General features: G+C 49.2%; 1 protein-coding gene across 3 annotated transcripts in view; it reads right to left on the bottom strand.

Annotated features, from left to right (window-relative positions):
• Positions 1-1,214: 1,214 nt before the first annotated feature.
• The window catches only part of OGDH (oxoglutarate dehydrogenase), a 161,160-nt gene continuing 147,232 nt past the window's right edge, over positions 1,215-15,142 (bottom strand). For all 3 annotated transcript variants that reach the window (XM_075346268.1, XM_075346266.1, XM_075346265.1), the window contains 7 exons: positions 14,471-14,649; positions 13,302-13,373; positions 12,965-13,090; positions 10,705-10,777; positions 9,096-9,259; positions 8,775-8,929; positions 1,215-1,966 (listed from right to left, as the gene is read on the bottom strand). In XM_075346268.1, the coding sequence (XP_075202383.1) occupies positions 1,846-1,966; positions 8,775-8,929; positions 9,096-9,259; positions 10,705-10,777; positions 12,965-13,090; positions 13,302-13,373; positions 14,471-14,649 (890 nt within the window). In that variant the 3' untranslated portion in view covers positions 1,215-1,845. The remainder of the gene's footprint in view (positions 1,967-8,774; positions 8,930-9,095; positions 9,260-10,704; positions 10,778-12,964; positions 13,091-13,301; positions 13,374-14,470; positions 14,650-15,142) is intronic.

Below are 15,142 nucleotides of genomic sequence, written 5' to 3'. Positions count from 1 at the left end.
AACCATGTTAAAACCTCTCTGAAGAAAGTGTCCAGAATTAGTAAAAAAAAAAAAAAAAAAAAAAAAAAGAAGTATTTTTTTTTCTTCTTCTAGATGCAGCGCCATTTCTGTTGAATTGGGAAGAGCTGCAATACCAATAACAGCCCATTGACAGGAGTGGCGCTGTTACTGGGAAAATTAAAAAAAAAAAAAATCATTTACCTATGTTGTAATCCTGAAAAAGCCCTTAAAGGGAATATGTCAGCAGGTTTTGCATCTGAGAGAAGCATGATGTAGGATAAAAGACCCTGAATCTAATGATGTATCACTTAGATTACTGGGTGAGGCCGTTCTCACACAATCAGGGTATTTAGATTTAGCTATGTAGCAGAGCTCAGAGAGCTAACCCCGCCCACATCAGACACTGTATAGAGATTGTACATTGACAGTGATGTGTCAATCAGGGGGGGCGTGTTGGACAGCTATCCAAATGACACTGTGGTCTGATCAATGAGAAGCCCTGCTGGTTAAACAAACATAGTAAAGCATGAAGCAGAGCTGAGAAAGCTAACCACACACACATCAGGCTCTCTGTATACAATGTCTATAGACCGTGAGCTGCTAGTCACATGAAGGGGCGGGCCAGACTGCCAGGAATGCACTGCTGTAGTCCCAGCAATGATAATCTCCTCCTGCTAAAACAATCAATGCAAGTAAACAACACAGAAATCTGCGTTTTAACCCCTGTACCATGCTGTCTTCAGATTACATAGCAAAAACCTGCTGACAGATTCCCTTTACGTGGTCTGTAGGGGTACTGTATTACCATATGGCTAAGTGATTGTGTATTGCTAGCATACAGTGTCACTTTCTATATAGATCTTAGTGGTTCTCCCTTTAAGGGGCTTGGGGCAAAAGCAAATAAAACTAATAAAAGATAAAAGCTAGAGAAGTAATTTGCTGCCGTCTAATCTGATGCCTGGTGTAGTGCTGTATACAATAAGTGGCTCACTATACGAGCTGTCAGACCGGCCGCTCCAGAGAGAACATTAACACCTACGACAACATGAATACTTCCCTTTAAATCGTCTTTGAGGACTTTTCTATTTTTAAGGCTAGAGAAACATTCAGATTCTTCCTATAGAATAAACAGAGGGCGCGGCAGGGCTCCGGGGGCACTGGCGGAATAATCCCCTGTCATTCTTTGGGTTAATTAACACACAGATAGACATACAAAGGCTGTGCCGCAGCGTTGCAGATCTTTAATGGGATCCTCCGTTAACCTCCCTTTGCAGTCATGTCTTTGGGGGGGGGGTCTCCTAGGGTAAGGATAGGACGTAACCCTGGGGGGACCAGCGTAGATATTGCACGAAGTGTAGAACCCCTTTAACATGGGAAGAAGCTGTGCTGATGCCAGATTACAAGAGGTTAACTACATAAAGGGGGAAAACTTATTTACTGGTATAAAATGTGACTTAAAACAAAAAAAAAAAAGAAAGAAAAAGATAATATATAAATAAATATTGCATGACCGCCCCAAATCATATCCCATGTCTGTGGGACTAGAAGTCTCATGTGTCAATATTAAAACCCGCGCCCCTGTATACATCACGTTCAGAGACGCGGTATACGCACAGCTGCACTTCTATATTCTCGCCCTTTAGAAGAAACTAAACACCTGTTTGTTTTGCCCCTTTAAAACCATTTAATGCTGGGAGGTTGCATGGCAGCAAGGAGCTGCCGCCTGTGATTTTTCTCTGGCCGGGTAAAAAAAAAAAAAAAGCAAAGACAGAGAGGAGAGGATGCCGCAGTGAGTGTCTGGATGGAAGGTGGGGAGTGCAGAAGGAAGGGGTGAAGGGTGCCGGTCTACGAGAGGCCCTTAAATGCATCCAGTCTGAAAGCGGTATCCAGGAATCGCTTCAGCTCAGTCAGGTGGGTTTTCTTGTTGCCGGTGGCCGGGGCGGCTGCAGGATCTCGGCCGGCATACCTGGAGAACACGAAGGTAAGATTTAGCAGACTTATAACTCATTACTGTACAAAACCATACAAAGAACAAATGGTAACGGACTGGAGTCACACCACAGCAGCCATCACGCCAGGAAAAACGGTAACTGGCTGGAGTCAGACCACAGCAAGCACCAAGCCAGGAAAACGGTAACTGGTTACAGTCGGACCGCGGCAGCTGCCACGCCAGGAAAAATGGTAACTGGCTGGAGTCAGACCGCAGCAGCCACCATGCCAGGAAAAAAAAAAAAAGGTAACTGGCTACAGTTGGACCGCAGCAGCCACCACACCAGGAAAAACGGTAACTGGTTACAGTCGGACTGCGGCAGCCACCACACCAGGAAAAACGATAAGTGGGTGGAGTGGGACTGCAGCAGCCACCACACCAGAAAAAATGGTAATTGGCTGGAATTGGACCACAGCAGCCATCACACCAGGAAAAACGGTAACTGGCTGGAGTCAGACCGCAGCAGCCACCACGCCAGGAAAAACAGTAACTGGCTGGAGTTGGACCGCAGCAGCCACAACGCCAGGAAAGAAGGGAATTTTGTTTACTTACCGTAAATTCCTTTTCTTCTAGCTCCAATTGGGAGACCCAGACACTTGGGTGTATAGCTATGCCTCTGGAGGCCACACAAAGTATTACACTAAAAGTGTAAAGCCCCTCCCCTTCTGCCTATACACCCCCCGTGCATCACGGGCTCCTCAGTTTTGGTGCAAAAGCAAGAAGGAGGAAAAAATTATAAATTGGTTTAAAGTAAATTCAATCCGAAGGAATATCGGAGAACTGAAACCATTCAACATGAACAACATGTGTACACAAAGAACAACAGCCCGAAGGGAACAGGGGCGGGTGCTGGATCTCCCAATTGGAGCTAGAAGAAAAGGAATTTACGGTAAGTAAACAAAATTCCCTTCTTCTTTGTCGCTCCATTGGGAGACCCAGACACTTGGGACGTCCAAAAGCAGTCCCTGGGTGGGTAAATAATACCTCATAATAGAGCCGTAAACAGCTCCGTCCTACAGGTGGGCAACCGCCGCCTGAAGGACTCGCCTACCTAGGCTGGCATCTGCCGAAGCATAGGTATGCACCTGATAGTGTTTCGTGAAAGTGTGCAGGCTCGACCAGGTAGCCGCCTGACACACCTGCTGAGCCGTAGCCTGGTGCCGCAAGGCCCAGGACGCCCCCACGGCCCTGGTAGAATGGGCCTTCAGCCCTGAGGGAACCGGAAGCCCCGAGGAACGATAAGCTTCGAGAATTGGTTCCTTGATCCACCGAGCCAGGGTTGATTTGGAAGCTTGTGACCCTTTATGCTGGCCAGCGACAAGGACAAAGAGTGCATCCGAGCGGCGCAGGGGCGCCGTACGAGAAATGTAGAGTCTGAGTGCTCTCACCAGATCTAACAAGTGCAAATCCTTTTCACATTGGTGAACTGGAAGAGGACAAAAAGAGGGTAAGGAGATATCCTGATTGAGATGAAAGGGGGATACCACCTTAGGGAGAAAATCCGGAACCGGACGCAGAACCACCTTGTCCTGGTGAAACACCAGGAAAGGGGCTTTGCATGACAGCGCTGCTAGCTCAGACACTCTCCGAAGTGAAGTGACTGCTACTAGGAAGACCACTTTCTGCGAAAGGCGTGAGAGAGAAATATCCCTCATTGGCTCGAACGGTGGTTTCTGAAGAGCCATCAGCACCCTGTTCAGATCCCAGGGTTCTAACGGACGCTTGTAAGGAGGGACGATGTGACAAACCCCCTGCAGGAACGTGCGTACCTGTGGAAGTCTGGCTAGGCGCTTCTGAAAAAACACAGAGAGCGCAGAGACTTGTCCCTTAAGGGAGCCGAGCAACAAACCCTTTTCCAATCCGGATTGAAGGAAGGACAGAAAAGTGGGCAAGGCAAATGGCCAGGGAGAAAAACCCTGGGCAGAGCACCACGACAGGAAAATCTTCCACGTCCTGTGGTAGATCTTGGCGGACGTTGGTTTCCTAGCCTGTCTCATAGTGGCAATGACCTCTTGGGATAACCCTGAAGACGCTAGGATCCAGGACTCAATGGCCACACAGTCAGGTTGAGGGCCGCAGAATTCAGATGGAAAAACGGCCCTTGAGACAGCAAGTCTGGTCGGTCTGGTAGTGCCCACGGTTGGCCGACCGTGAGATGCCACAGATCCGGGTACCACGACCTCCTCGGCCAGTCTGGAGCGACGAGGATGGCGCAGCGGCAGTCGGCCCTGATCTTGCGTAACACTCTGGGCAACAGTGCCAGAGGAGGAAACACATAAGGGAGTTGAAACTGCGACCAATCCTGAACTAAGGCGTCTGCCGCCAGAGCTCTGTGATCTTGAGACCGTGCCATGAATGTCGGGACCTTGTTGTTGTGCCGGGACGCCATTAGGTCGACGTCCGGCATGCCCCAGCGGCAACAGATCTCCTGAAACACGTCCGGGTGAAGGGACCATTCCCCTGCGTCCATGCCCTGGCGACTGAGAAAGTCTGCTTCCCAGTTTTCTACGCCCGGGATGTGAACTGCGGATATGGTGGAGGCTGTGGCTTCCACCCACAGCAGAATCCGCCGGACTTCCTGGAAGGCTTGCCGACTGCGTGTCCCGCCTTGGTGGTTGATGTATGCCACCGCTGTGGAGTTGTCCGACTGAATTCGGATCTGTTTGCCTTCCAGCCACGGCTGGAACGCCTTTAGGGCAAGATACACTGCCCTTATCTCCAGAACATTGATCTGAAGGGAGGACTCCGGCTGAGTCCAAGTACCCTGAGCCCTGTGGTGGAGAAAGACCGCTCCCCACCCTGACAGGCTCGCGTCCGTCGTGACCACCGCCCAGGATGGGGGCAGGAAGGATTTCCCCTTCGACAGAGAAGTGGGGAGAAGCCACCACTGAAGGGAAGCCTTGGCTGCCCGCGAAAGGGAGACGTTCCTGTCGAGGGACGTCGACTTCCTGTCCCATTTGCGGAGAATGTCCCATTGAAGTGGGCGCAGATGAAACTGCGCAAAAGGAACTGCCTCCATTGCTGCCACCATCTTCCCTAGGAAGTGCATGAGGCGCCTCAGGGGGTGTGACTGGCCTTGAAGGAGAGATTGCACCCCTGTCTGTAGTGAACGCTGTTTGTTCAGCGGAAGCTTCACTATCGCTGAGAGAGTATGAAACTCCATGCCAAGATATGTCAGTGATTGGACCGGTGTCAGATTTGACTTTGGAAAATTGATGATCCACCCGAAACTCTGGAGAGTCTCCAGAGCGATGTTCAGGCTGTGTTGGCATGCCCCTTGAGAGGGTGCCTTGACAAGCAGATCGTCTAAGTAAGGGATCACCGAGTGTCCCTGAGAGTGTAGGATTGCCACCACTGTTGCCATAACCTTGGTGAAGACCCGTGGGGCTGTCGCCAGGCCAAAAGGCAGTGCCACGAACTGAAGGTGTTCGTCCCCTATGGCGAAACGCAGGAAGCGCTGATGCTCTGGTGCAATCGGTACGTGGAGATAAGCATCTTTGATGTCGATTGATGCTAGGAAGTCTCCTTGGGACATTGAGGCGATGACGGAGCGGAGCGATTCCATCCGGAACCGCCTGGTTTTCACATGCTTGTTGAGCAGTTTTAGGTCCAGAACAGGACAGAAGGATCCGTCCTTTTTTGGCACCACGAACAAGTTGGAGTAAAAACCGTGACCCCGTTGCTGAGGAGGAACAGGGATCACCACTCCTTCCGCCTTCAGAGTGCACACCGCCTGCAGAAGAGCATCGGCTCTTTCGGGGGGCGGAGATGTTCTGAAGAAACGAGTCGGAGGACGAGAGCTGAACTCTATCCTGTAACCTTGAGATAGAATGTCTCTCACCCATCGGTCTTTTACCTGTGGCAGCCAGGCGTCGCAAAAGCGGGAGAGCCTGCCACCGACCGAGGATGCGGTGTGAGGAGGCCGAAAGTCATGAGGAGGCCGCTTTGGGAGCGGTTCCTCCGGCGGTCTTTTTAGGACGTGACTTAGACCGCCATGAATCGGAGTTCCTCTGATCTTTCTGAGGCCTTTTGGATGAGGAGAATTGAGACCTGCCCGCGGTCCGAAAGGACCGAAACCTCGATTGTACCTTCCGTGGTTTAGGTCTGTTTGGTTTGGACTGGGGTAAGGATGAGTCCTTTCCCTTGGATTGTTTAATGATTTCATCCAATCGCTCACCAAACAAGCGGTCGCCAGCCAATGGCAAACCGGTTAAGAACTTTTTGGAAGCAGAGTCTGCCTTCCATTCACGTAGCCACATGGCCCTGCGGACTACCACCGAATTGGCGGATGCTACCGCCGTACGGCTCGCAGAGTCCAGTATAGCATTAATGGCGTAGGACGCAAACGCCGACGCCTGAGAGGTTAAGGACACCACTTGCGGGGCAGATGTACGTGTGACTGTATTAATCTGCGCCTGACAAGCTGAGATAGCTTGGAGTGCCCATACGGCTGCGAATGCTGGAGCAAAAGACGCGCCGATAGCCTCATAGATGGATTTCAACCATAGTTCCATCTGTCTGTCAGTGGCATCTTTGAGCGAAGCCCCATCTTCCACTGCAACTATGGATCTAGCCGCCAGTCTGGAGATTGGAGGATCCACCTTAGGACACTGAGTCCAGCCCTTGACAACATCAGGGGGGAAGGGATAACGTGTATCCTTAAGGCGCTTGGAAAAACGCTTGTCTGGACAGTCTCGGTTTTTCTGGACTGCTTCTCTGAAGTCAGAGTGATCCAGAAACGTACTCAATGTACGCTTGGGAAATCTGAAACGGAATTTCTCCTGAGAAGCTGACTCCTCAATTGTAGGAGCTGGGGGAGAAATATCCAAGACCTGATTGATGGTCGCTATAAGGTCATTCACTACTGCGTCACCTTCAGGTGTATCAAGGTTGAGAGCGGCTTCAGGATCAGAATCCTGATCTGTTACCTCCGCTTCATCCTCCAGAGAGTCCTGCTGAGACCCTGAACAGTGTGATGAGGTGGAGGGGATTTCCCAGCGACCCCGCTTGGGCGGCCTGGGACTGCGGTCCGTGTCAGAGACCTCGCCCTGGGACCTATGGGTCACCCCAGGGGCACTTTGCTGTTCCAACTGAGGGGGACCAGGGATCAAAGATTGAACAGTGCCCGGGGCCTGAATCACCGGTCTGGACTGTAAGGCTTCTAGTATTTTAGCAGACCATTTATCCATACTCTCAGACAGTTTGTCAGCAAAAGCTCCAAACTCCGTCCCTGTCACCTGGACAGTGGTAGCAGGTGGTTCCACCTGGGCCACCAGTAGCAGAGGCTCCGGCTGAGTAAGTGCCACAGGGGCCGAGCATTGCACACAATGAGGGTCAGTGGAACCTGCCGGTAGTCTAGCTGCACATGATGTACAGGTTGCAAAGTACGCCTGTGCTTTGGCACCCTTGCTTTTTGCGGACGACATGCTGTTGTCTCCTCTGAGAACAATCCAGGAGGGTATATAGCCAAAAATCAACAGAGCGACCGTACAGTGCAAATGTATAGCCTAAAAGCCTATATATATATATACACTTCGGCACTCAGTGGGGCCAGCACCACAGGTGCTGCTTACCGACCGCTCAGAGCGGTTGTGTGATCACCAGATTCCCTGCCTGGGTCTCCCTGTGTTGTCTCTCCTCTCCAGCGTCTGAATCGCTGACAGGAATGGCTGCCGGCGTTCTGTGGGGAGGAGGGGACCATGGGCGTGCCCAAGAAAGTGCGGGAATCTAGTGCCCCAGTGTACTGAGTGAGGGGGGAGGAGGATACTATGTATGCTCCAGCCCTCAGCGCTGACGATGTGTGCAGCGTCCCGCCCTTCCCCTGACTGGCAGGCCTGTGGGTGGGAATATGCGATCTAGGCCGCAGAAGCCGGGGACTAAAGTTATAAGCGCGGCCGGCAATAAGCGCGGCCGCGCGGTAGTCCCCGGCGCACTAACACACCCAGCAGTGCTGCAATGTGTATGGCACAAGCGCTCCATGCGCGGTCCCCACGGGGACACAGAGTACCTCACAGTAGCAGGGCCATGTCCCTGACGATACCCAGCTCCTTCCAGCAGATTCCCAGGGGCTGCGGAGGGAGCACGGTCCCAGTGCCTGGAGACCGATCCGGATCCCACTTCACCCAGAGCCCATTAAGGGATGGGGAAGGAAAACAGCATGTGGCTCCTGCCTGTGTACCCGCAATGGGTACCTCAACCTTAACAACACCGCCGACAAAGTGGGGTGAGAAGGGAGCATGCTGGGGGCCCTGTTATAGGCCCTCTTTTCTTCCATCCGACCTAGTCAGCAGCTGCTGCTGACTAAGCTGTGGAGCTATGCGTGGATGTCAGCCTCCTTCGCACAAAGCATAAAAACTGAGGAGCCCGTGATGCACGGGGGGTGTATAGGCAGAAGGGGAGGGGCTTTACCCTTTTAGTGTAATATTTTGTGTGGCCTCCGGAGGCATAGCTATACACCCAAGTGTCTGGGTCTCCCAATGGAGCGACAAAGAAAACAGTAACTGGCTGGAGTTGGACCGCAGCAGCCACAATGCCAGGAAAAACTGTAACTGGCTGGAGTTGGACCGCAGCAGCCGCCACGCCAGGAAAAATGTGTTGCACTAGAAAAACATTAGCGCCCCACTGAATGATTACAGCCAGGTATGTTTTTCTCCTAAATTCTTATTTTGGGGCTCTATGTTCGGTGTGGACAGTAGAATCCATAAGTAATGTCGCCCAAAAGAGATAGCAAAAAAGAAATTATATCTACGCATCGTAGGAGACGGTTGTTTTGGTTGATACCTACCAGACAGGTTTGTTGCGGTGTATTGTGGTGCGTAATCTTGGCTTCACGTAATCGTAATAACCCTGATTTTTGTGTTCCTCTTGGCACCATACGATCTCTGCGTTTGGGTATTTATTCACTTCCATCTCCAGAAGGTCAAATGGGAATGGAGACAGCTATAGACGCAAAAGATAAAAAACAAACAAAACCCAGATTGCATTGAAATTTCGGTCCCTCCACATTTCACCCAGATCTACATCATTAGTGCAAGTATACAGTCTCTGTGCCATCTGCTATCCATAAGCAGGAGTCACACTATGTGTAATTGTGGGTATCTCATACCTGCTCCACACGGGTAATGGCCACCTCTGCCTCCATCTCTCGGGTGCTGCGTTCTTTGGTCAGGTCATAGTACACTTTTCCTGTGCAGAAGACTATGCGCTTCACTCCGGCAGGGTTCTGGGATGCTGGGCCGGCATCTGGGATAACTCTTTGAAAGTGTGTACCTGAAATGAGACGACAGTGACTGGTATTCATTCTGGTTTCGTAAGAATGGACAATCACATAGTACATGCAACAGATCAGATAAATCATGTTGTATATAGAATATGATCGCTCACTAGGTATTACAATCACAAAAATGTCCACAATATTACAAAACTCCCTGACAGGTACAGGTAGCACCTCAGAAGCCCTCGAATATTAACAGAAAGGTGGTTCAGTGACTTTCTGTAATAACGATACACATAAATTGACAGAGGCGCGGATGGCAAGAGCTGCCCAATGTGTGTGGAGAGTGCGGCTGCCTCGGTGAGGAAATGTTGTTCCCCGAGATTTGAAGTGCACCCACCGATCAGGCATTATATCTCATTGATAAGACATACCTACTAATGATGAAAATACTCCTTTAACCCGTACACACATTTCACGTGCAGTATTGTCATATGCCGGCACCCTGACTTTGTAGAACCCACATTATTCTGGGGCAGATGATGGCTGTGTATTTCAGCCATCATCTGCCTTCAAGGCCACGTGCATATTGAGTATTTGGTGAATATTTTACCTCAGTATTTGGTGAGTTTTTTACCTCAGTATTTGGTGAGTTTTTTACCTCAGTATTTGGTGAGTTTTTTACCTCAGTATTTGGAGAGTTTTTTACCTCAGTATTTGGTGAGTTATTTACCTCAGTATTTGGTGAGTTATTTACCTCAGTATTTGGTGAGTTATTTACCTCAGTATTTGTAAACCAAAACGGGAGTGGATAAAATAATACAGAAGTGGTGCCCGGGTTCCTATTATACTTTTCCTCTGATTGTTTCTCTTCTGGTTTTGGTCACAAATACTGAGGTAAAGAAACTCACCAACTACTCAGACACATGCAGCAGAGTTCTGCCCGCAGCTATTAACCTACTGAATATGTCAATCTGTGACAGCAGCACTTTCAGCACCTCGGCAGGGGGGCAAGCCATTTTAAGCATCCACTTATGCTCCCATGACACAATCGCAGAGCGCTGATTGGTTGCAGGGGCAGGCAGGGGTCTGCTGAAGACCCTCGTGCCTGTCATAACAGTACACCTGTGAAAGCCAGTCAATCCGGAGATAGTTACTAACTTCCACAGGAGTGTTTTCTAGGCACTGCACCGCATGACCCTCTCCATCCTCACCTATTGTATCCTCACCTATCCCTTGTAGGCTGTGAGCCCTCGCGGGCAGGGACTTCTCTCCTCCTGTACTTGTCTGTGCCTTGTATAGTTCAGGATTATTGTAGACGTCCATATTATATATACCCCATTTCCCATGTAAAGCGCCATGGAATAAATGGCGCTTAAATAGTAATAATAATAATAATAATAATAATAATAATAATAATAAATAAAAATCTGTGCAGAGGACCCACATTTTTTTAGCATAAAAAACAAACAACAATCTGCAGCATGGCAGCACATGTTACCTGATATCATGTCATCGAAACTTGACCTTGCTTCAGGATGACGAAGGAGCGACTTTGGAGTGAAGATGATTAGCTGTGAGGGAAAAAAAAAAAAGTAAAAAAGGTAAATCAGAGCACGATAATGCATAATAATTGAGGCTGCATGACACTTGTCTGTTCATTTCACATCCAAGCTTGACTACCTTAATTTGCAATGACAGTATCTGTCATTTCAGGTTACTTTTTTGTATAAGCTGTCCTGTGTGTTTACCTGCAAAATAACACCATTTCTGGCCATTATGTGACTTGCATCCTGAATTTTTAAACAGAGCCTCGACAGGCTCTATTACTAATTATCCGTTGTCTCTGAGCTGGTGGGTAGAGAATAGCTGGTATAATGTCTCCCATACACAGAACACACAGACATAAGGAATTCCTGCTCCCCTATCTCTATACAGCATACCAATAGAACAGCATGGAGGACATTATCCAGCATTACTGAGCAGTGTAGCTGTGAATCCAGAACTTGGGGAAGGAAAACACTAGACAACTGCAGCCCGATCTGTCTCTCTGCTCTTCCTCTCTTTGTAGACTTCAATAGGCATCTATTATCTCATCTTGCAGACACACTTGTTATGAGTTTTTTTTGCATTTCAGAAAAAAAATAAAAGTTCATGAGTGGTGGGGAGAGAAGCGGCTCATTAGTGGAGAAAGAATCATATTTCTCTGATAAAATATATTGCAAAATTCTTAGATTTTCTTGCTCTGATGTGATTAGTGCAAAGCTTGTTGAATTGACAGTAACCATTTCAGTGCTGATGTGTAGAGATTAGTGCTGAGCGGACCCGGGCTGTAAACATCGGGATCCGCGCGGTTTCAGGGCTATCCCCGGGCCGGACACAGATGCGGGATTCCGGCTGCACGATCCGGAATCGGCAATTAATAAAAATGAAAAAAAAAACCCCAATAAATAAATGAGCGTTTCATACTTACCAGACTCGGTGTCATGGCGGCACTCTGCTTCCGGGTCGCGCTTTCACTTCCTGTGCTGTGCATGCAAACACACAGCTTTCCGTGTTTTCCCTGCCCACCGGCCGTCCTCTCAGCTGTGATTGGTTCCTGGCTGACGCGCCCCCAGCCTGTGACAGTCTCTGCCGCGGTCATCGCTTATCGCGGCTCAGTAATGGGCTGCACTCTGAGCGGGCAGCCGTGCTCTATAGCTGCTCACTCTGCCATGTAGCAGAGCTGTATGTGTCGCCGCGGGACTTCTCCTGTGGATTACGTCAGAGCTGCAGGGTTTCTTTGGGGCTTAATAGAGTGGTGAAGGAGGAGTGTTTTATACTTTATTTCAAATAAAGGATTGTTCTCTGTGTCTGTGCTTATTTACTGTCACTTACAGGTTTGTGTTATGCAGGCATCTGATGGACGCCTGTACCATCACACAAACCTAGGGTTTAGCAGCAGCCGTGCACCGCTGCTAACCCCTGCTATTACCCCGACTGGCACCGCATCACGCCAGCGGGAAGAGCCAGTAGGGCACACCGGTATGGTCGCATCTAACAGATGCGACCATACCGGACGGCTACGGACTGAGCATATACCAGCCTCATTATCATGGCTGGATGTGAAGATTAGGGGAGACCGCACGTCGTTTTTTTTTTACTTTCACCGGACTCACACGTGTGACTCTGGGCACAGATACAGCGCGACGGCTGGGGCTGCAGCTGCGCGCTATAGCTGTGCTACCGAGTGTTTACCACTGTGACCGACAGTGCACTGCTTTCCCCGCCCACCGGCCATTCTGTCGCCTGTGATTGGTTGCAGTTAGCTGACTCGCTGTCACTCAGGATAGGTGCGTGTCTAGCTGCAACCAACACGCGCCGGTGGGCGGGGGAAAACCATGAATTTTGAATTGTCGGCTCCGGAAGGTAACAGCGTAACCCGGAAGGAGTGTGCCGCCATGACAGCGCCTCGGTGAGTATGCCGCGCTCGCTCCTAACCCCCTTGCCCCTCCACAAACGTTTTTACCCTCCGGATTCCGGTCCCCATTGACTTATATGGGCACCGGATTCCGGAGCGGATCGGATTCTTTTTTATATCTGTCAGTGATCCGCCGGCCCCGGATTATTGGTCGTTCGATCAAGTTTAGTAGAGATGGGCGAGCACTGAAATACTCGTTGCTCCATTCGAGTTGGACGAGCTTGACGTGAGTAATGAGCAGTATGAAAAGTCAATGATTGGCCTTAAAAAATAAAAATACATTTCCAAAACCCATACACACCGGTTTCCTGAAAGGTAGCAGGATCTGTCTGCGGAGCACATGGAAGTAGTTGGCTGGAGTGGAGCAATTGACAACAATCCAGTTACAATCATACAGCTGACGAACAGCAAAGTCTTCAGACGGTTTCTGTTGAGGAAGGAAAAGGTAGAGATTAAGGTTCAGCAGGTTTACACCAGCAAGTAACTTCTACCCACTATTACTATAAACACTCTGGCATTTCTCCACTCCACCTATTAGTTATATAGTACCGCTATAGAGTGTCCATACCATCCTTAAAATCAATGTAATGGGTGGAAATCCTGAATTTACACCGTATAGATACAAGAGGACGACTTACAGGCCACACATCCGGGTCGTCATTGCACATCTGCAGGAAGCGTTCAGGTCTCGCAGAGGAATGCTCAGGACCCTAAAGGACAAACAGATTTATACGTGTAACTTACCATATACATTCATGCCCTTATTTCGGCACTTGTAGTGCAGATCAGGCCGTGCCCCTTTCCTGGTAAGCCCCTCACTCCCCCTTAGCAATGTCAGGCATCAGAAGTGTGACAACACTTAATAAATTTGCTGCGCGTTTAGTAAAAGTGCCCCGGCTGTATATGTGAGGGTCGGTACGGTGAAATGCTTGGTATCAGAACACAACATATTACAGTGAACATTTCAGGTGCAATATGCACCCAGAACAATAAGCAGTTCCTGTATCTAGCCTGTATGTAGTAGCATAGATAAAGGGTTCTTTAGAAAAAGTATTCCTAAAGATCCTCTATGATATGCTAATGAGGCCAGGGACTAGTCACAACGGCATGCTAACATGCTATTCTATGCCCAGCGTCATCGGCGGCGAAGCGCGTACCCGTGTCCGCTGTCACCACTTCATAACGCCAGGTTTAGGGTCCCCGACACTTCTGGTGTCATGCGCACTAGAGCTCTCTGAAGCCGAGACATGTACACCCGGCTTCATAGTGCGTATGGCCGGAAGTGCGGTGACTTAGGGTCGGTGCACACCCCTAAACCTGATGTCTGAGGCGCTGACAATGGACAGGTACATACGTCACTGTCAAAGATGCTGGTAATTGAATAGCAAGTTAGTACGCCCCTGTGGGTGTGCTAACATGCTAGGAGGGCGGACTACTCAGGGGAACTAACGCTCTTGTGACAAGTCCCTGGCCTCATTAGCATATCATAAAGGATCTTTAAAAATACTTTCTCTAAAGATCTCTTTATCTATGCTACTAGATACAGGGACCGTTAGGCAGGGATTAGAAATATGCACCCAGAACTGCTCGTGAGTCTGGGTACATATTGCACCTGACAGGTTCCCTTTAATGTGTCAAATCTGGTACACAAAATTATGCTGTGGCATGCCTGGCATCTAGTGGTATGAATCCCAGGTGAAGAGACAAATCTAAGCAATAGCTGTCACTTGCAACATTTAGGTTTCTCTCTCTGTGTGGACGTCTGTTATAATGTGCATTTATTTTATTTTTCTTATCGCTTTCTTACCATTCCCTCCATGCCGTGGGGTAGTAAGAGGACGATGCCATTCTGTCGCACCCACTTAGCCTGCCCTGGGCAGATGAACTGATCAATGATACACTGAGCTGTGTTGTGGAAATCTCCAAACTGGGCTTCCCAAAGGACCAGTGCGTTTGGGCTGGCCATGGCAAAGCCGAGTTCGAATCCTGGAAGACACAAACCGTGCAATTAAAATATCTAATATTCTCAATGTGCGCCAACCAATCCGGCATAATATATATATATATATAATACACACACATACAGTATATATACACAGTGTGTGCACCCATATCCTGTCCATCGCCAGTTACTTGAAAACGGCGGCAGCTATAGGCATAGAAGTGCTGTCTAGGTATAGTAAACACAATGAAACCACATATAGCGCCACCTGGTGGAAAACGACGGAGTTAGCATTTTTATCTCGAAAACGGAACGAGATAGAGAAAAAAAAGTGAATTACAAAGTTGCAGGGCATCATCAATTCAATATGAATCGACACCTTGCATACAGAAATGCTATGATATGAAACCCATGACCCCCCCCCAAAACATTGAATGCTGGTCACGCATATGGCGCTCATCTAACTTTGATGCTCAAAGTGGCCCCCGTCAGCTGCAATGCACATCTGGACTCTGCACAGCATACTGTATCTTGCTG

This window comes from Anomaloglossus baeobatrachus, chromosome 4, assembly GCF_048569485.1.
Source record: "Anomaloglossus baeobatrachus isolate aAnoBae1 chromosome 4, aAnoBae1.hap1, whole genome shotgun sequence".
Taxonomy (NCBI): domain Eukaryota; kingdom Metazoa; phylum Chordata; class Amphibia; order Anura; family Aromobatidae; genus Anomaloglossus; species Anomaloglossus baeobatrachus.
Note: the sequence above shows the minus strand (reverse complement) of the source record. Positions and strands in the feature narration are given on the sequence as shown.